At 35.7% G+C, this 22,021-nt stretch overlaps 1 protein-coding gene across 10 annotated transcripts in view; it reads right to left on the bottom strand.

Moving 5' to 3' along the window:
* The window catches only part of CSRNP3 (cysteine and serine rich nuclear protein 3), a 177,255-nt gene that overhangs the window by 56,691 nt on the left and 98,543 nt on the right, over positions 1–22,021 (bottom strand). For all 10 annotated transcript variants that reach the window (XM_072961092.1, XM_072961095.1, XM_072961093.1 and 7 more), the window contains one exon: positions 8,480–8,650. In XM_072961092.1, coding sequence (XP_072817193.1) covers positions 8,480–8,650 — 171 coding nt within the window. The remainder of the gene's footprint in view (positions 1–8,479; positions 8,651–22,021) is intronic.

The raw sequence follows: 22,021 nt of genomic DNA, 5'->3' as shown, positions 1-22,021 counted from the left end.
TTTTTTACATTTAGTTATTTAGTTCATTGAAAATTTATTTTCATATATGGTATGAGGTAGGGATGTAATTTTATCTTTCTCAATGTGGCAGGCCAGTTGTTAAAAGGACATTCACTGGAACAGTCTCTCCTTTCCCAACTCATTTGCAAGTCTCCTCTGACACAAACTAAGTTGCCATTTAAATGTTGGTCTGTTTCTAAGCTATTTGTTCCATGTGCAGTCATGTGTTTTAACTATTATAGCATTTTAAGTATTGAGATATGTTAGGGTAAGCACACCTTCCCCTTTTCTTAATCTTTTTCAACATTTTACTTGGTCATTTTTTTAGCCCTTGATCCTTTCACAGAAATTTTAGGATAAGTTGTATCTACATATTTCTTAATATGTAAAATTTTAATTAAATAAACAAGTAGAGAGTGTATTTTTTTTAAATCTCATTTCATCGACCTCTTTCTTTTTTCTTTCTTTTTTTTTTTGCTGGGTTATTGGAAAGTAACTACAAGACAGCTATCATTTTTTCTGTAAAAACCTCCACACATATCACTAAGCAATGAAAACTCTGAACCTGCATGCCTTGGATGGGGTGATCAGAGACAGCGACATTAAAGAGCAGATATTTAAGCTGGAGCCTGAAATTTAAAGAGTCAGTCATGGGAGGACTGTTCCAGGAAGGATCTTAGGGCAAGAAAGGTTTCCTACATTCAGAGAACTGAGTCAAGGTCAGTGTGGGTGGAGTTTGGAGACAGAAGGAAGGTAGGAGGGGAAGCTGAGGAGGAGAGCACAGGCTCAGCCATGGAGTTTTGGAGGCCGAGGTAATGAATACAACTGAAAGCAACCTAAGGACTTAATAGGAAAGTAATGTGATCCAATACACGCCTGCATCGAGAAGAGGCTGAGCTTCTAACAGGAGAGGAAGCACAGAGCAGCTGGAAGGCTCCTGCAGCAGTCCAGGAGAGAGATGGCAGTCATAGGTACAGGGAGGGGAGGTGGGGTGGGGTGCAACACAGATGGCGGTAAGTGGACAGATTAGAGATATGCTATATAACATGTGATTGTGGGGGGAAAGCAAATAAGAAAAAGCAGAATTTTTGCCAAATCTCAATAGGCTGAAATAAAGAGCTCAATCTAATAAGTTACACTTATTAAGGCTAAATGTGAGGTCTTGATTTTAAATTTAAGCCAAACCAAATGACAACTAAAGGAACTGTACTTATGTCAGTGATTTGACTGGGTAATCTTTTCTTTCTAGCCGATTCAAAGGGTGGTGAAGGTGAAAGCAACATGGATTCTCTCAAGTGTGTTATACAGCTACTGCCTAAACAGCCACACAGCGTCCAATTCAACAGCGGTGTGTCTGCCTAAGAAAGCTGTATAAAAGCAAATGAAATCAGACAGGTACACGTGCATGTTAGGAATACACAATTACTCTGAGACCCTATTTAAAATACAGTTCACCATTATACATATTCAGATATGATAACCGAGAAATCAGGATTCTGATATATCACAATGACACCCATCAAAATCATAAATTACAGAGTTAGCTTGTAAATTGGTATTTATTTCCACTAATGTCCATGTCATTATGAAGTCCTACAACAAATGCATCTTTTTTTTTCTTTATGCAACTTAGTTGTATTGAAAAAAGAAAACTCTTTACAAAGCTAAGTGCTATTTAACAAGTATTTAATAGTAGCTGAACCAGCACCAGTCTCAGTGCTGAGAAGACTATGTGCTTAAGCTCTATAAATCTCCAAAATGATAAAGTATGTGCACAAATAACACTAATGTAAAAACAGAATGTGATAAATTTTGGAGATGGGCTGAAGAGCTATTAGACTGTAAGTTTCTACAGATACTGGATCATATGTTTACTTTTGTATTTCCAGCTCCGAGTACTAGTGCACTGAATGACAAATGGTAAAGGCTTAATTAGTGTTCATTCATCCATTCATACAGATACTTAGTTAGTGTTTACTATACGCTAGACATACAAGGACCTAGGTCCTGCTTTTGATGAGCTTACACTCACTCCTTTAAAACTCATTTTGAGCGCCCTGATAAAAGGTGGAAGTTAAGGACATGTGGATAAGGACAAGTAGGAAGGCAAGGTGATCTGCTGACTATGAGGTAGGAGGTGGAGGGACATGATGAGTCTAATAAATACTCAGTGCTTTGAGATATAAGAGAAACTGACTGGGGGCACCTTAGGAGGATGGTTGTGTGGCAATTAGGGGCAGCCAGGTTTGAGAACACACAGGTTTGTCATTTTTTCCAAAACTTCTTTAAAAGTGTTCAGATGTTTTGAAAAAAAATGGAATATGAAGTAAAGGATATGGGAGGAAAATGGTTAACAGTCCAGGCCACCAAAAAAAAAAAAAAAGCTGAAATAATGGAGCAAATGTAAAGGATGGAAACTTAAGTAAAGACAAGAAGTGAGTGCTGTGTTGGGGAAAACAAGAGGATGCGGTTAAAAAAAGTGGGTAGGGGGAAGAAGGAAGTAGAAGGAAAAGGGGAAACTTGATATTTCAGTAGTAGAGCTGCATTAGTTTATAAAACTCTTCTGGGTGAAGCTGTGTACACAAGCAGCTAAATGAAGTGGAGGTAAGGATGTGAATGGAACAGAAGACTTTAGGACAAAGGTGCTCAAAGAAATACGAGGCTAATGGTGCAATGAGCCAACACAATGCTACTGACATCATGGTTTGGTGGGAAATGCTGGGATGGAAAGAAGATAGAAAACCACTGCTCAAGGTCTTGAATACTGGTGAAATACCAGGAGATTTAGGCAAAAGAGATGAGTAGAATGAGCGACTTAAAGTTTTCACGGAAAAATATTTAATATGAACCTTGTAGCAGGTACAGAACTTCACTGTCAAGAGATTGAGAGGCAAAAGAGAAGACATTTCAGCCTGAAGGATGGTCTAAGTAAGATCACAGGAGGCAGCAATGACTATTTCTGATTCATCGTCCTGAATCTCTCAGATCTCTCAGATGAAATGATCTGAAAATAACTCCACTGTATCAGTCAATAGCCTTTATCGCATATTCAAGTGAGTACTTTCCAAGAGGATCACTAACTCGTATCTATCTTCCTCTACTCATAATTGTCCCAACTACTTAACTCCCATATTTCCACTAAACTAAACTTAACATTTAATGATTCAACTCATCCATGTCTGGTGTTCAGATAAGGACATTAGCTGGTATAACAGACCTGCAACTGGTTGAAGGTCTGATCTCACAAGGCCAGGCAAACTGTTTCTTTTCCAATATAAGGAGATGCAGAGAGGCTGAGGATCTCAGTTTAACAGTAGCTTTTCAGAGGTGCCTTGATCTATGCTGCTTATCTTTTCCTACTTGTCTCTGATGTAACTTAAGATACTTTTTTGATCCTTGTTCTTAGAACCATATTACCACAGGGTAGAAAGGAGCTTTTGAGGGTTGTGTGGTCCTATGTCCTGTCCAAAGGCTTCCCTAAAATTTTTGTGTTCAATTTCTGCCTAAACACTCCTCCATTGATTCAGGGGTAGATTGCTATTTGTCTTTGCTATAGTAAGTTGTCAAATTACTGCCACAATGCTGAGTAGACATGATCTGTCACCAAATCTCCGAGTTATATTTATTACTTGCAGTCTATCCTTTTGACATGTCTGAAAGCAACTACCATGGAGCAGGTAATGTAAGATAAGCTGTATTTCTTGAAAATGGATCTAAATTTTCAATGCATTTTAACTGCTTGGTAAAAAGAGTAGGTATGTTCTGGTCATAATTCCAGCACAAACTTTCATGTCAAGATCTGATTTTTATTGATGATTTATCTCTAATCCCACTATGAAAAGTGCAGTCAGTGGGAGGGAAATGACATTGGAGAAAGACTGTGACTTGCATGCACATGGTAGCATATTTATGCCCTATGTACTCAGAGAGAAAGGGAGGGAAGTAAGAAAGGGAGGAAGGAGGGAGGAAAGGAAACAAGGGTTATAATCTCAGCTCTTGGATAAATTAATAATACCTCTCTGAATGTTAATTTCTACTTTTATAAGATGAGCACAATGGCTCCTAATCACACAACAGTCTTTGGATACCAAATAGGTCAAGAATGTGAAAGCATCTTGTAAATCAGAAAATCTTATTCCTATGTAAGGCATCCACTACCTGTTTTCACGTGCAATTTAGACTACCTATCATTTTACCTTTTGATAGTTCTATTTCCTAAATACTTTACATTTACTTGTAGAAACACTCCATTTCAGGAAAAAATATGACTTCGTTTTAGAGGCTGTTTCATCATACAGCTTCTCATTACTTGCGTGAAGTGCCAAGAACCTTGGAGGGCAGAAAAAAATCATTCTCTCCAGCTTCTCTGTAGCTCTCCTTTTGACAGCCCTCAAGCACAGGCTGATTGGCTGTAGAGCCACAGTGATTTGATGAAACAAAGCGCTCCACAGCAATACAGAATCCAGCTGCTTCTATCTCAAGGGAAGTACAAGATATGACCTTGGTTGATCGCTAGTAAGTATGCTAGTTGCCTAGCGAAACTCAAAAGTCCAAGGAAAAAGGCATAATGCCTTTCCTGATTTTAATTTTGAAGCTTTTGTTTTCATAATGTGATGTGCTGCAATTTGAATATCTTTCCAGAAGGCTTAGACTAGCATGGAATTTTCTACCATAGCTGCTAACATGTACCACACACTCTTATCAAGTCTTAGATTTGCAATGATAGCAAAATGCTATATTACACAATATATTAGTGCTTATAAAGCACTGATTGCATGTGACATTTTAAATTTGAAAGATGAGCTCATGAAAAGTGTGATTTAAATAACCGTATTTTAAAAGAGCTCAATGTGAAGCTAAATTTGGTTTCCTAATACTACACAAATTTGATTGTCATCAAAAATCCTTCTTTACTCTAGGGTAATTCTTATTTTTGAAAGTAGGAAAATATATTAAAGAAATAAGATTCATCAATAACAACATTTCTAAAAATTTATGTCCACAGATTCACATGTAAATAAGACTGCAGATAAGTACATACTTTAATTTAGCTGAAAAATAAATGAAGTATCTTATAAAAAGTTCATGCATCAATTTTTAGACTATCAAATAATCTGAAATACATTTCCAGAAACAAGAAATCCTTTTAGCCATTCCTCTCACATTGGTTAATATGCTCAGATCTTTTACACAGCAAATATTCTGGAGAGAATTTGTCTTTTTATTGCTTTTTCCTCCTTTAATTATCTTTAAAAATCATGAAAAACCTCTGCTAGATTTCATTTAATACAAAGTTAAATCAGCAATTAGTAAACTAATCACTGCCAACTACCACTGATAATAGATGATGAGTTGAAACATTTCAATTACCTCTTGGATATCATGAAATATGTCTGTTTTCTTCAATAGGGAAAAATTAATAAATATGAAAATTCATCTATTATTCTAACATGTCGACAAATCAAATCACTTTCAGTTTTTAGAGTACCTGACCATTTACTGCCCATGATGCACAGACTTCCCTTGACGGTGTAAGTAAAATTTTGTGTTCTGCTTTTCTGAACATTATCTCTTAAGTCTTCATAACTCTCATGAAAATAATTTTATAAGCTACCATAACTTAATGGCTGATTTCCCCACTCTTAGACATGTCACCTTCCTCTTCCCTGCCCCAACTCCCATTTTTTGGTACTATCCATTTCAGCAACCAACATTTTCAATTATGCATTTTCCCCTGTGTTTTTGGTGTTTCCCCCTGCAGATAAGTTCTCTGAAGTACAGAGAGATGAACATTACTACGGCTCTTACCACTTCCAAAGTGCTTTCTAAATTTCAGTGCCATCAACATCAATATGTATGATCGCAAAATTTGTACTGTGACCTTCACCAGCACTTAAGTATTATTATTTTTTATTGGAGGAAGGAGTGCTAATTTCTATGGAGATGAAATTTCCATGATTTTATACTAATGAAATCTTATTAGTATTATTTTAATCTTTGCTGTTATTACTATTGTTGTTAATTGCTTTAAAATATTTGCTAATCATATTTCCTATCATGTGGATTATCTTCAGGGGTGTTTTTTAAATGCTGTTTAGACAATAGTGCTTCACTGTATTAGCTGCAAATTTTTTTTCCCCAATATAGATTGTTTTACTTTCACTTTGGGCTTTTTTGGGGGAGTAGGTATATTTAATATTTTTATATTATTAAATATGTTAAGCATTTTGCAATGTGACTTTTTTCTGTTACTTCAAAGCTCTGCTATTTGTTAGAAATGTCTAACAAATAGCAACTTCCCCCAAAATTTGATTAAAAAATATTTTAGCTATTTAATCCATCTGGAATGTATTTTGGCATATGTTGTGAGATGTGTACCTGAATTTCTTCTTTTTCAAACTCTAATATCTCAACCATTTATTAAATATTCCTCTTTCCCATTGTTTTATAATGCTTTCTTTATATATACATGTATATATAAAATTCTTATCTATAGCACATTGAGATTTTCTTTATTTTCCTAGATCTAGCACAGTATCAAAAAAGTTACATTATATAGTTTTCTACTATAGTTTGCTATCAGAAATGGCTTTTCAACATTTATAGCTTCTTTTAGAAAATACCCCTTTATTCTCATTAGCTTATGTTTCCAAATAAATTTTTATCATTCCATCACCTTCTGAGAAAATCCAGCTGAGGGTTTTATTGAGATTATACTTTTATATTTATAAATTAATTTAGGAAGCTTTAATGGATTTACCTTTATATCCACAAACATAACCTGTCTCTTCATTAATTCAAGTTTCTAACTCACAATAAATAACATTTAAAAGCCCAATATTATATAATTAACGGGCAGAATGAGATAATGGAAAAGGTGAAGACTGTAGAGTGGGACATATAAATATATACACATATATTTATGATACACATATATATGTAAGTCTTGGCTTAAATCCTGTGTGATCTTGGGCTAGGTGCTTAGCCTCTCTGAGCCTCAGTTATTTCCTCTGTAAAATGAAGGTAGTGGTACTTCCAAGGTTGCTGTAAAGTGTAGGGATTATGTATATAAAACTACTGCAACATAGCATGTACCCAATAAAAGTTAACTATGAGAATAATTTTTAATATAACATGTGCTTAGTACTTGACATTTTACAAAGTTCTTTCATGTGTATTCTCTCACTTGCTCTTCAATCTTTACAAAACCCTATTAGATGATCATGTTGTTGCTATTATCACTGTTAATATTAAAACTAAATAGGTAAACATGTATCTTCTTTCGAATCAAAACACAAGCCCATTTCATATCATCATGACATAGTATTTGTAGATCACCTACATCACACAAAAACCTTGTTCCTGAATATTTTACAATTTTTTCCTGTTATAACTGTAATTGTCCTTTTATTACATTTTCTCTTACTTTCATTTGCTTAAGAAATGCCGTTGATTTTAGTATGTTTGTTTCATGTTCAGCAGTTTTATTGAGTTCCTTATTAACTCGTAAAAATATGGTTAATTCTTTTGGTTTTCTGGGTTGTCACATTTCTGTTCTATGTTATGGAATCATATATTAATAAAATCAGCTACTAAATTGAAAAACAGAAAAACTAAGACTACTTATCTATCATGATATCATGATATATTAAAATCTTCCTGTTGGAAACATAAATTCAAGATTATTTAGCTATTACTAGTCAGTTTCCTCTAGTCTGTAGATTGTATTACCTTATGACATTTTCTCATCAGTCCTTCAAACTTCACAGTACCTTGCCTGACAGGAAGGGATGATGTTACCGTGTGGCAGAAAAAGGAAAAAGAGAAAGCATACATCTTTTTTTTTCTTTGTGGGCTTTAAATATTATTCTTAGAAATAAGAGAAGAAAGAGAAGAGTAGAAAAGAGGTAAAAATTGCACTCACTCGCCCACTTGGGAGAGTTTTGCTGCTTTTCCACCTTTAAATGCACGGTTGGCCATGCTCATTCTCATTGTTACCTCGACCTCCCACTCCCAAGTACATTCTTTCCCCTTATTTTCTCCTAGAGTATCATTTCTGCCATAGTAGGATGCTTCCTTCGAAAAGTAATAACAATATTATATTTTCATTGAATCCATTGGTTAACACTATTAAATGCTTTAAAATATTTGCTAATCATATTTCCTATCATGTGGATTATCTTTGGGGGCATTTTTATATGCTATTTAGACAATAATGCTTTACCATATTAACTACAAATATTTTTTTCCAATAAGATTATTTTACTTTCACTTTGGGCCACTGCCAAAAGCAGTCTAAACAAAGGAATTCACTGATGCCTCAAAAATATTTCATTTTCACTTAATCATGTTTTTTTTTCAGCTCAATTATAAAAAACAAAACAAAACCAGTAATAGAAGTTAAAAAATGACCTAGGTGATACAATTGCTTTCCCTGTAGAACCAGACAATCAGCTTCAGGTATGGTTTCCTTACTCACGGGGAAAATGATTAGAAGTGGACGGATTGACACTGTCCCCGCTGTCAGCACTTTCACTGCTGGAAACTTCATCATCGGATTCCCGCACAGAGGAGCAGGGTGAGGAGCCGTCAACTTCTTCAAACTTCCTCTTTAAAATTCCACTCATCGCTGCAGCACTGTCACATGTACCTGTAACAGGAACGGGAGCAACAGAGCATTGAAACATTTGACCGCTGGATGTGCAGCCAAGGTCGCCGGAGTCATTTTTATGTAGCTTTTTTTACACGAGCTGAGCTTTCCCTTGAAAGGATCACTAGTTTTTTTTTTTTAAGTTTCAAATTAACAAAAATGAAATTAAATGAGATATGAGCATTTGACAATTTGCTTACCAAAATGTATCATTTTTTAAAAATTATTCATTTTAATGTAATACCTCTATTCTTTTTTGTTGGCAGATTGAGAAAATCCACCTGAGTCCATAAAATTCTTTAACAAAAACAAATGCCAATGTTCCCCAAAGGCCTAAATGATTACTGGAAGGAACACAGATAAGTATGCAAAAATTTCATACTCAAATTTTAAAATGCAAGAAACCTAATTAGTTGAGCACAATGAAGCATATGAAATCAGGTCTAAATTTGAGATAGTTTCCATTTAAGTATTACAATATCCCCATGATTCCTGGTTGCTGAAGCGGTTGCTGTTTCAGAAACCTCCTAAGGCTATTTAACTGGAATGTAGCACTAATTGGGTGGGAAGACTAGTGTGGGGAGTGGGCATGGTTTCTCCTAAATCCAGTCTCTAAGATAAATGGGCTTTCCCCTCTGCTTGAGCTGCCCTTCTCCACCTTCCCCATTTACCCTGACATGTGCACAGTCAGCTGATGGGCATAAACTTTCCTTGCAGTATAAGGATATTTTCAGGAATAGCTTACATATAAACTAGCCTGGATATATGCACATGGTCTCACATTGTTAAATTAACTTAGCTGAAAGTATTACTAAGTTGATTCCATGCATTCTATCTTCCACCTCATTTACATCAGCTGATTTTAACTTCCATTTGAGTTCTTAGTTACATTATCTAGGTACTATCCTCAGAAATCTCTGAAATCACCCCTTCTCTGTGTAGATCACAGGGGGGCAGTCTGACCAGATCCCCTCAGTGGGGCCAGCTTTCCAAATCTAACTCAGTAGTTTTCAGTCGGCTACTTGGGTTAGCAGCATCAGTATCACCTGGGAGGGAAATGGTTAGAAATGCAAAGTCTCAGGCCCCATTCCAGATCTACTGAGTCAGAAACTCCCAGGGGGTAGGACCTAGCACTCTGGGCTTTACAAAGCCCTCCAGGTGCTTCTGATGCATACTCAAATTGGAGGACCACTTGTCTAATTTCTATTCTGTTCTCCAGCAGCTCCCTCCTTGGACTTTTCCTTCCTTGGGTGTGTCCATACACCAGCCCTGAAGAGTTATATAACCCAACACTCAATTCCCAGTCAAAATCTTCTTTGTCCATCTCTGGTGTGATTTTTTGTAAAATCATAATAAATGTCTCTTAAGTATCATTAATTTCAATTTGGAGTAAGGGATACAAAAGGGAGTAGAATGTGTTACTTGCCCTCAAGGAGCTAACATCCACTATGCTGGGCTCCATGGAAATGATAATACCCCCAGATTCTTGTTCTGCTTTGTTTTACTAATTCTTGTCTTTTTCATGACTTATATTAACAATGGAGACAACTGATAGCAATAAGATACTATGCTGTCCACTCTTTTGAGAATCAAATCTCTACTCTGACACTGATTTTACCACTATTCAGATTAGCACATTATTTTTCTCCATCTTAAAGAGTGTGAAATGCATAAAATGTTCATGCATATCTGAGTAGGATGGAGAGAAAAAAAAAAGATATTTTAAGTAAAGTTCCTGAAATAAAAGTAGGACAGGATATAAATTTTAAAATGGTTCACTTTAAACAAGATGCAAAGTAATTCATGAGAGAGAGACTCCAAGACACAAAGTAATACAAGATGGAAACCCATGTTTAAAAAGTACATTTTTATAACAAGATATTGCAATGGGAACAGTTCAAAACCATGTCCTTGAGCTCCACTTTCTTATCTGATCTTCTCCAGCTTCCTTAGGAAAGGCAGATTCCTTAAGAATCAAGGACACTTAATTGGACTAAAGGAAATTATGTTCCAACATGGTGAAATGTGGTACTTGGTTCTCTTCTCTTCCTCTCTCACTGCCTCAGGAATGAGGGGGCGAAACTTTTGGAGGGGTGAAAAGGGAATTTAGTAGTCTCTTTTTCCTTTTGTTACTACATTCGTACTGGCAAGACTGGAAGCCATGGAGCTGAAGGTTGGCTGTAATTTCCACCTACATCTTTAGGGCTGAAAGAGCCTGAGCTAGACCCAGGTCAAAAGAAGGAAAGAACTGACTGTTCAAGGTGGTATTAGTTTGTATGCTGAAAATTAAAAATTCAAATAATTACAGGAGGCATAACCTTAACATATAGCCATGAAACTAGTTAAATGCTAACGTGCTTGTGCAGCAACCAAGCATAACACTTGTCTAGTTTCACTGCCTTTGAAAAATATTATGTAAACATAACAAGATATCGTAACAGATTATGAGGGCCAAATGACCCATTGCTTGCCAGTATATAAACTGTGATCGGGACCCAATAGTAAAGTTGTAAAGGGAGCATGTGGTTTTCTCCTACATCATCTATACTAGCTCACGAGGGAAGAAAAGAATGCAAGAATTTAGGGAGAAGACCCTGTTATACAAGGGGTTGTATATACTTGGTTTGCTTGTACCCAGTATTGGTTCTCTTTGAATCTGAGGGCAATAATATGTGACTAGCTAGTTACAGATGCAAGTGAGTAGAATTAACATTTGTCCTATGGCTGCTAGAGTTCCTTAAATAGCCACTTAATATATTTTTGTTCCTAAAGACGAGGCATAATTAAACTTGGTAGATCCTAAGCCAATGAAAAAGTGGTCAACATTTCAAACTGGCTTCATACAGCATCAAATCTCAAAGAACAGAAGATAAATCTGGACAGGCATTAATTTACTCTAAATATGAGAAGCAGAAAATCTAAGTCTCATTAACAGAGCCATCTTAACCTAGCTACCATTTTCCCATTCATGAAACACATGCTAGGCAAGAGCATCACCATTTCTCACTTGGAGTAGGACAACCACCTCCTAATTATTCTCTCCCAACCACTACTGCTTGCTTTCAATGTGTTTTCCAGGTTGGAAGGAGAATGATAAATTTAAAATGCAAATGTGATCATGTCAGTCTATAGCTTAAAACTCTTAAGTGACTTTGGATGGCCTTAGGATTCAGTTCAAAATCCTCCAAATGGCTTATAAAGTCCCTAACAATCTATTCTGGCTAACTTCTTCATCTTCATTTTGAGCCACTGGCCTTGTTAACCAATATTTCAGCTCTAACATTCCTTCAGTTTCTCCAACCCATTTCCTCTCTGGCCTCTAAGCCTTTTGATATACATACTGTTCCTTCTACTTTTAAATTTCTTTTCCCATAGGACTTACCGCCTTCTAAATCTTTATTATTTATTTATGTATTTTTAGGTTTACTATTTATTTTTTCATCCCCTGCTGAAAGATACAAGGGCAGGGATCTTCGTTTTCTTTACTGATGTTCCAAGGGTCTAGAACAATGCTTTATGTATAAGTGCTCAATAAGTATTTGTTTGAAGAATGAATGAAACCCTTGCATTTCCATACTTTAATTGCTTTGTCAGTGTCTGTTTTCTCTGACAGACTAAACGCTCCAAAAAGCAGAAATCATGTTCATCTCATTCATCACTCTATTTCTCCTAACAAAATATCTGGCATATTTGATTGAATGAGAATCAAAATGAGATGAAATTGACCTCAAAATGTCATACAATTTTTTTGGTTTGCAAGAAACCCAGAAGCCAATTCTAGCTAACTTAAGCACAAAGACATCTGTTGGAAAAATCCTGAACTAGTTCATGCAATCTAAGATAGAGCTGAAATGCAAAATTGAAGAACTGCAGGAATAAGGATAGCTTCTAGGATTATGGCTGTGGAAATTTCTTGCTCTTTTATTTTTTTATTTTTATATTTTTAGAGCACCACTGTTACTAGTTTTAAGTCTAGCAACTTCTACATCTCTCAGTTCAAGTTTAATGTTCCAAGGGGTTTGTGACCTTTCAGTCCATCTTGGGTCAGGTGTCACCCCTAGACCATTCGACTAAATGGCCAGTAGGCAAGGAGCCACCTAATTAGGTATCATTCCAGAGAATCTCACTCAGAGGCTTCAGTAAGTTCACCTGCATTCCAAACCCAATATTCTCTCCCTGTCTACACTGATTAATCTAATTTTTTCATTTATTAACATTGTCTGTGAACTCACCCTTTGGCCAGGTTCTCAGCTTGGGATTCCTCTGTCCCTATACCCAAGTGCCCTTTATATTGCCCAATTCAATTAAGAACTACTTTATTTTAAAACTCTAATAAATATCTTGTGATCCTGAATATGTTATTTTTAATTAACATACACTATTTATTTCATATTTGTGTCAGATGTAACCATTGCTCAGAAGCCTCTGAGCACATTTAATAAAAGAGTAGTAGAAAAATAAAATGTTTCCACTTTTCTCCTCAAGAAAGATACTGATAAAACTACATTAGATTTTCTGTGGTTATACTTACAATTATTTTATTTAACATATTGCTAGAAAAAGTATCGGGAGCCAGAGGATATAGGGTGAAGACAAGTGGGAAAGCTTGGCTAAGAATGCCAAATCAGGAGGTTGGATAAAAATATACATTTTAATGCCTTTGGAAGAACAGCTGAAGCTAAACTTTGGTTATTTGTTGGAATCTTGTTCATATCACCCTCTTATGACAACTTAAAAATTTCACAGCTTTCCTAGGTAACTCATTTATACTTACTATCCCATTTATATTCATCTAACATTTAATCCCTATTTCTTCTTACATTCTGGTCCCTATTTCCTTAAGTTTTGTTATGTATTGTAAGGAAATGACCACAGAAAAATATTCCTTAAGAATATCATCAATCTCCTTCTAAGAAGCAAGTTGTCTGATTTGCAGAAGAATCATTTTAGGGTTGTCAGATTTAGCCAATTAAAACAGAGGGCACCCAGTTACATTCAAAGTTTAGCTTAAAAAATAACATTTGGGATATAATTTTACTTATTATTTGTTACTTATCTGAAATGTAAATTTAACTGGGCATTCTGCATTTCTTCTGATACCTAACTGGTGCTCTTGGCTCTTGGTGAGAAAGCAAAATGAGGATGAAATCAACAAAAACATCTATACACACACAAAAATGCCACCTACCAACCAGAACTACCATACATGAATATTCCTGTGCTTTATCATTCAGATGAAACCCAGTAAATAAAATATGTAAGGTCATTAGGGTGACTCATGAGTTTATCCAACAACTGGGAAAAAGGTGAAGGGATGGGAGATGGTTAATCAGTTAAGGACTGGCCTGGTCTATCACTGATGCAGGAAGAAATGAATTTAAAAGGAAGCAATTCTGGCATGGCAAGAATTTCCTTATATGGTAATGCAGAGGTCTTTTTGGTGAGATACTGTCTCTTCTCTGCCCTGATGAAAGAGAAGGTGGTGAGCTGCGAGTTCCTGGTTCATTTGACCTGGCAGGCTTATTCCATGGAGGCTGCCTGCACCAGGGGATTTCCATGGTCCTTTCTCAAGAACAAAGGTGAGTATCTAGAGCCCCTCTATTCACTTTTACCTGGGAGTCTGGGTATATCCTTTGGATTGCTTGCTTGCTAGTTTTGTAGTTAATCAAAATGAAAGTAACCTTTAACTGCAAAGGTCATTAACAAACACTCTTCTGCCTTGGTGATGTGGCATACATCAAAGGTGCATGTTAACTAGCATTACAACCTGGCATGAAGGACAGTTCTTCATTACTTGTCAAGGAACAAAATCATTTATTTTGTGTCCTCATCAAATTCTTCCAGCAAGTACAAAAAGCTAAGAAACTATGATAAACTTCTCTCCCAACGAAATGATAAGCTCAGGCTGCTTGCTGCAGTCAGCAATGGGCTCCGAGCCTAGGAAACACCAGTGTCAAGATTAAGTTGCACAGAAAAAGAAGCTTATTCTTCTTTACTTTCATGCAGAATGGAAAGCAATTTTGATGCTTCTTCTGGTTGCTTCACCAAATTCAAATGATGAGATGAGAAGCATTGCAAAAAGGTTGATGAAAACACTGGCGTGTGGCTCATCTGTGATAGCAGGTGGGAAAAGCTTAGCTGGCAAAAGCAAGATTATTCACAATGTCACACTACATCAACCAGATTGTCTACAGGGCCAGATAGAGGATGAAGAGGACAGTTGCTCAATTGATAGTGTGTAGGTTTTATTCCAATATTTAAGAAAAGAGGGCTTAAGCTAAAACATCATACATACTGTGTTGTTCTTTTGGTAGTATATCTTTAGTTATCCAGAAGCATTTCTATCAGGATACAATTTTAAATGAGTTAGTATCAAATCCTCTTCATTCTCAATTTTTTCACACCATGAATTTGAGCAATCTGGGATGTTCTGCCCTAACCCTCACACCGCTCCTGCGTGTACACTATTATGTTAACCAAACACTGACCACAGGCTAAAGTCTCTGCTAAATGAGATAGCTATAGTCTGAAGGAGCTGGCATCAGATTTTAATGCACTGAACACTTACCATGCCCACATTCTCAGAATGCTTATGCATTTCTCAAAAAAAAAAAAAAAGGAAAGGGGATATCTTCTTCCACAACACGAGGAGGGCCATTTCTGCCTTAATCCATTTGGCAAGAAATTAACATATCGGCTGCCAAAAAGATAGGGATTTGGCAATGAATTCACAAAGTAAAATTCTGCAAGGTGTTTCCATGGGGTACCACCAGTGTGAAAAATGCTGCTGGTGGCTTGCCAATTCAAGAAGCACAAGTTGGCCAAATGTACTTCTCTTGTCCAGGTGTCTGCTTAAGCCAAAAACGCTGGGAGCACTCCTGTCGAATGAATATTTTTGTTGGAGAAATGATTGTAGGGTTCTCCAATTATGTTTGAATTCCCTGTGCCAGAATTGTCTGTGACCTTGAGTTAAAGGTCTGAGCTGCTTTATTTGCCTTGGATTTCAACATTACAGCTTGATGATTTGCAGTTTGAGAATTTGATGAAAAAGATGAAAACTTTCCCCTGAAAAAAACTGTGTGTAAGTACAAATGCATGCCATTTATCCATGGACTCCTTGGTAAAGAACTTCTCTCTGGTGACACACCATTTCCTCAACTTTGGTGGATATCCAGAACTTGAAGAAATGATTCACTGTGAACACATCAGTTCAAAGTATCAAAGAAGTTTGTACATCTGTTGCCTCCTGTTCCCTTACACCAGGGTCATGAACTTCCTAGGGCAGGGTGCTTCCTGGCTCCCCTAGGTTCTTCTCCCACGTGTGCCACAGGGTCTAGTGCATCTCCCGTGGACATTCCTTATTGATTTTAAGGGTTCCTTTCTTCAGTATTCTCTTGGCTGCAACACACTACTCTACAACAACTACTCAAAACCGGCTTTGTCTTTAACTTTATGGGTTGGTAGAATACTTGACTACTATAGTCCTAAGTTGAGATACACATTCCCAAAACAGTGTCTGTCCTTCCTAAAATGTAGTTAAGATTGCCTTGCTCCTTTTATAATAATACCACTTGGTGAGCACCTACTATGGGCCAGATACTTTGCACTTATTCTCTGTAATCTTTTCCCAAATCTTGCAAAGTAATTTTAATAAAGGAAACTGAGGTTTCAGAAATCTAGATCATTTGCCCAAAAGGCTGGATCCTAACTTTCTCTGAGAACTATCCCCTGACCAGCAGCCCATTGGGTCCAGTGACCTCTCTGCATTCACAGCACCCAGAAGATGCATTTAGCAGTACTTACTATAGTACATCAGAATTACTGGTTTTCCTGACAGTTCTCACACTTGACTGTAAGGTTCTTCCTGGACTGAATGAATATGGACTCCAGTGCCTGCTCAGTAAATGAATGGTCATCACTTTGAGCCTAGTCCTGGATCAACTATTAACAAGTGGTCTAATTCTGAGTAAGAGGATTAACTCCCTGGGTCTCAGTTTCCACCTCTATCAAAATAAGGCACAGGGCATAACTAGTAAGAAAAGACTCTAATGCAATGCAGTCACCACTACCAGGGAGTAAATGATAAAAGTCCTGGCATCCATCAAAGGCAGGTGTCTCTGACTGTCCATACCTTCTTTCCTCACTGTGTGCAAACTGCCTGCAGTGGCTAAATTGATTTATGCCTTGCTGATAAAGGGATGGAAGGCTACTCTACTTACTAATGGTAAAGGGGTTCTTTATGACAATGTCTGGCTGGAGAGACCCCAAGGAGCTTTCTATAATACCTGCCATTGGGATTAGCATCCATATAAGATAGCCAGAACCTGGTTTTTAATGCCTCTTAACCCTAAACATTGTTCATTACCTGTTATTTGGCAACATGATATAATAGAACACATATGGGCTGAATTCAAAAGCCCATCCCTAAAGTTAACTTTCAGGACGCTTTTTTTCAGTTAGCAAGAGCAGGGAAAACCAACCAAGAACATGACGAGGCTTTTTAAACTGTTGAAAATTGATCAAGTGCCTGTTGTAAGCCTATTTTCCTACCCCAACAACAAAAGTACCAATGAAAAATTTATTTTATATGCTTGCTGTTAAGACTGAAGAGCAGTACTTAGCCTAATTTCTTGGACGACTGGCAACACTTACCACATTAAGGGAAAAAAAAAGATCACGTAGACGTGGAAGAATTTAGAATTATTACTGCAGCACTGAAAGAGACATTTTTTTTTCTCCTTAGCACTTAAGAAGTTTCAGTCTTTCAGAAAGTTTCTGATTAAATAATAAAGTAGACTAGCCAGTGCAGATCAAAGGATATTTAAGAGATATGACATCTTTTTCCTTCAGAAGTATCATCAGAATAGTCTGAAGGGAAAGGATCTTTTAAAAATACTTCCCTCAGAAAGTACCCTAAAGTGGACATCAGAATAAAATATGGCCAAGTTTCAGGACCAAACTCATACAAGCACTGGGATTCTGACAAAGATAGTGTGCAAAAATAAAGAAGATTTAAAAAATTAGAATAAGTATAAAAAAGTACTTTGGACATTCTTTAAAATGAATCACTACCTTAGACAAGATATAGATTTTTACTATCTAAGGCAGAGAACAATAGTTACTCAACCTGCAGCTGACACTGCATTAAGCAGCAATTAGTAAAAATAATTTAGAGAGTAAGATTAAATACCTGAGTTTTCAAGTCTCAGTGAAGGTTATACTGGCATAAATTAAAACTGATTCACAATAGAAATAAATCACACCAAACTCATACAATCTTTTAAAATATGGAAAACCACTACTTAGAAGAGCTTCGTCATTCAAACAAGTTTCACAAAAGCAGAGTCATAATATTCCTCCCCATCAACAATTGTTACCAATATATATTCATCACAAAGCACTTCTAGGCATGCTACTATTAAAATAATGTTTAAGTAAAAAAAAAGAAAGGAGATATATTTTCTAAATTTCTTCTGAAATTTAAATCTAAAGACAATCATTTGATGCAATATATCTAAACATTATTCTGATCAGATGAAGCTTCAAATAGAAAAGTGTGTGAATGGAGATTGTTTCATGATTCAAATTAGCACTTTTAAGTCATTGGATAGAATTGGGCTCTCATGCTCCAATGACAGCACTGGCTCAGCAGACATTTCTTGGGCACCTAACATGTGCCAGGCTCCCTTTGTTATTGACAAGTCCGTAGTCTGTAAATGAGACCAGAACTCTGGACGGAGCAAAGATGAATAATTAATGCCATAACTGTACAAAGTCAACATGGAAATGAAAAGATATCTACTATCTTATGGGCAAAAGCCCAAAGCTGAAAAATTTTGAAGCAACAAAGGATATAAAATAAGACAGCTCATAAAAATGCATATTACCACATCATATGTGAGGATTGTGCTTCTAGTTAGAAAGGTTTAATGTATCTATGAAGACATACAGAGTTTGAACCTTAATGACTATAATGACTGCCTTCTCTACTTGTACCATCTGAATATAAGATATCAGCTGCTCTGTACTTCCTAGGGATGACCTCCAATAAACTCCTACTGGGTTTCTATTTTTGGAAAACATATCTCTTCCTCATCCATTGAAATTTAAGATTGTGATTATCTATAACTCTAAGCTTAAGCTGAACTTGTCTTACCAGTACCAGGGAATCAACTCTTGTGGGTTGAAAAACAGTAATATTAGTTACCACTTTTAATGCTCTTATTTTATGCCAGTCATGCAACATGCCATTTCATTTTCATAAAAACCCTTTATACAGGAACAGTTATCCCACTGTACAGATAAAGATGAGGCTTAGAGTTTTCAAGTACAATGACCAAGGCCACATGGATTGTAAGTGGCAGACTATGTCTTAAAGTGACACCAGGGTTGGAACTTGAGTGTAAGCTCCAAACCACTGGTTTGTTAAAGTAGTTTTCTGGCATTTAAAAATGCTAATGGGCAAGAGAAAACAATATGGACTATTTGGACTATTTTTTCAATACTTTGGACTATTCTAATTCTTACGAAATGAGAACCGAAATTCCTTCACTCTCAAAGAGCTTCAGAAGGCATGAGAACGTATTATTAACTGGTGTGGTATTAGTCAACTTTGTGTATCTTACTATGTGCATTATACTAATGAATTTTCAAAGAAGTGAGGATTGATGGCTCCCTTGTCTTACTTACTTGTATGTGATTGGGGAGAACGTAAGGTGTGCACACATGCATACACGTGCGCACACACACACACACGACTAAATGCATTTCTAAATGAATATATGGATTCATAAACTTGCATGGAGACAAGGGATTGCCCAAGTAACAACTCTTCCTAGCTAGCGTGGTGGTGGAAGGTGATGTGTATCTCAAAGCCTCAGGATTTAGAAATGAAATAGACTGGAACTCCTGAAATTGGCAAGAATAGCTATATGACACCAAAAGATTAGTCAAATGTCACCAAAACAATTGCTCTGTGTATTTTCCTTGGTATACCTGCTATAGACTCCTCATTTCCATATTAGACAAAGTATTTTCAAATTTCTATCTATGGTTTAATATGACAGATTCTCATTGTAGCAACAAGAACCAATTTCTCATTTACCTGGAGTGCAAACATGATTTTCAATATCTTGAACATAAAAAAACAAAGACAAATTTTGTTGATTTTCTATGTTTCTATGCTCAGTATACTACATATATGCATTGCCACAAGTTCAGTACATAGGAGAAGCATAGAGGGATATTTATCTCTCTCCCTTTGCCCACCAAAGTCTAAATGATTTAGAATTTAATGTAAAACAAAGTGCAAAAATTTGATTTTTGAACTGCTCTCAGATAAGAAGCAATTATTAACTGTATTAAAATAATAAATATTAACACGAGAAAAGAAAGTAAATTTTAAAAAAGGCTATAAAGTATATAAAAAGCATATAAAATTATATGATAAAAACATAAATAGTAACACCATTTAGTGTTGGGGCACAGTTGGGGAACAGTCTTATCTTTTGCAGTAAGTCAATGTAATGGTGGAAATAATGATTTTTATGCCAAGAAGAAAAGCCTAAACTGATTTCCACTTTGCTCAACAAGGCAGAATGATATGTACTATATTTTGCTTCTGTGAAAGCAATTAACATTAAAAAAAAAAACTGGCCGTTTCAGTTATAAACTTTACTTACTTAGAAAATTGGTTAATTTAGTACAGATTATTTTCCAACTGTTCTGGACAAAGTATTACTATAACATTGCCATGTGTCTAACAATATGGAATAAAAATAAGACCTTAAATTCACAATTTTACAATTTTAACATCCTTATACTTTTCAATAAAATTAATACCATTCTATTTAAATTACAGAATAGGTGATAAAATTTAATCATTTGTTCTGATTGTTTCTTAAATGCCAGGTTAAAATAAAGAAAGAAACATGATTGTTTTGAATACTCAATTATTTTCAATGTTTTCCTTCTATATGTTTAGGTAATTTTCTTTTTCTTTCTATTTCATAGACATTAGAAGTTCAGGAGAAAGACATGCATAGTGATAACACCACTTAAAACCCACACATATGATTTTGAGATGACAACAGTTATTTGTAGATTTTAGATTATGTTCCATATTGCTAGACTGAGTACAACATGTTTGCCCTAAAATCTTTTCCAAGCTTACAATATGGTCTCTAGTTTCAAGTGATGACAAAGACAGACTCGTAATCAAAAAGCAGGAAATTAATTTTTGAAAAATCCTTAAAGATTCCTTTGAAGTCTAACACCATCTATCAAGTACACCAACCGCATGTCCTTCAATGATTTGTTTTTACGTTACTCTATTTACACTTTAACTATCTAAACTTGATTTGAATTGCATTTACACAAATGCATTTTTCTATATACACTGACATATCCAGACCATGAACTTACTAAGTACATGCTACTGAGATTTGTATGGAAGCAGTATGGCTCAAGTGAATGCAAAAAAGACTTCAAAGTTTTGAGTGAATTTGCATAGAGACATAAATTATCCAGGATATTCAAAGCCGTAAATTTGCTGCAGGACATATATAGCTCTCTTGTGGCTCACGGAAGCACAACAATTCTCTTTATTTTACATTTGTCTATTACCACGTTTTCTCCAAGAATCTTCACAGGATTTCCTTCTTTGCCTGCATTGTTTTTACTTCTGTATTCAGAATGTGCTAACTGGTAATGGGTGTATTTATCACGTTAATAATACTGGACAGCTAAATAAATTTTAAACCCAATTCTTTCCTCTTTCATGTGTCCTGCCTAGAACACACAGAGGTTGGTAGGTATAAACTATAGGCACAACTTGAGTTAAAAGTAAAATAAAGAATATTTGTTTTTCAAAATTGTTGGATTAAATAAGGTTGACCAGATTTTATTTGGCTGTTTAAAATACATGTATGTATGTATTCATACATAATTTATATATGTTATATATAATATACACATATAGAACATATATGTATACATATATATTTCATAAAAAAATTATATACATATAATTTATGTCTACAAATATGTTGTTTGGACCAGAGGGCAGTATTTTCCATTCAATATAAAAAGGAAATAATTTATTTAAAATATACCCCCTTTAGTTTTAGTCATTATTGAAAGTTTCCAAAAAGACTTTAGAAGAAAATAGCAGTTCTTTCGTTGTTTAAAAAACTCACACAAAACATGAATTTCTTTTCCTAAATTAATCGCGGGTTCCTGGATAAATGTCACAATGTCCCCACAGAGTGATAAAGGATGAGAATCTGACCCTGAATGACTACCATGAAGTGATTTCATAAATATTTAAAATAATTGTCCTTCATCATTTTAAATGGCCCTCCTCCTGTTTTG

Source organism: Vicugna pacos, chromosome 5 (genome assembly GCF_048564905.1).
Source record: "Vicugna pacos chromosome 5, VicPac4, whole genome shotgun sequence".
Lineage (NCBI taxonomy): Eukaryota > Metazoa > Chordata > Mammalia > Artiodactyla > Camelidae > Vicugna > Vicugna pacos.
This window is presented reverse-complemented; position numbering and strand designations above follow the sequence as displayed.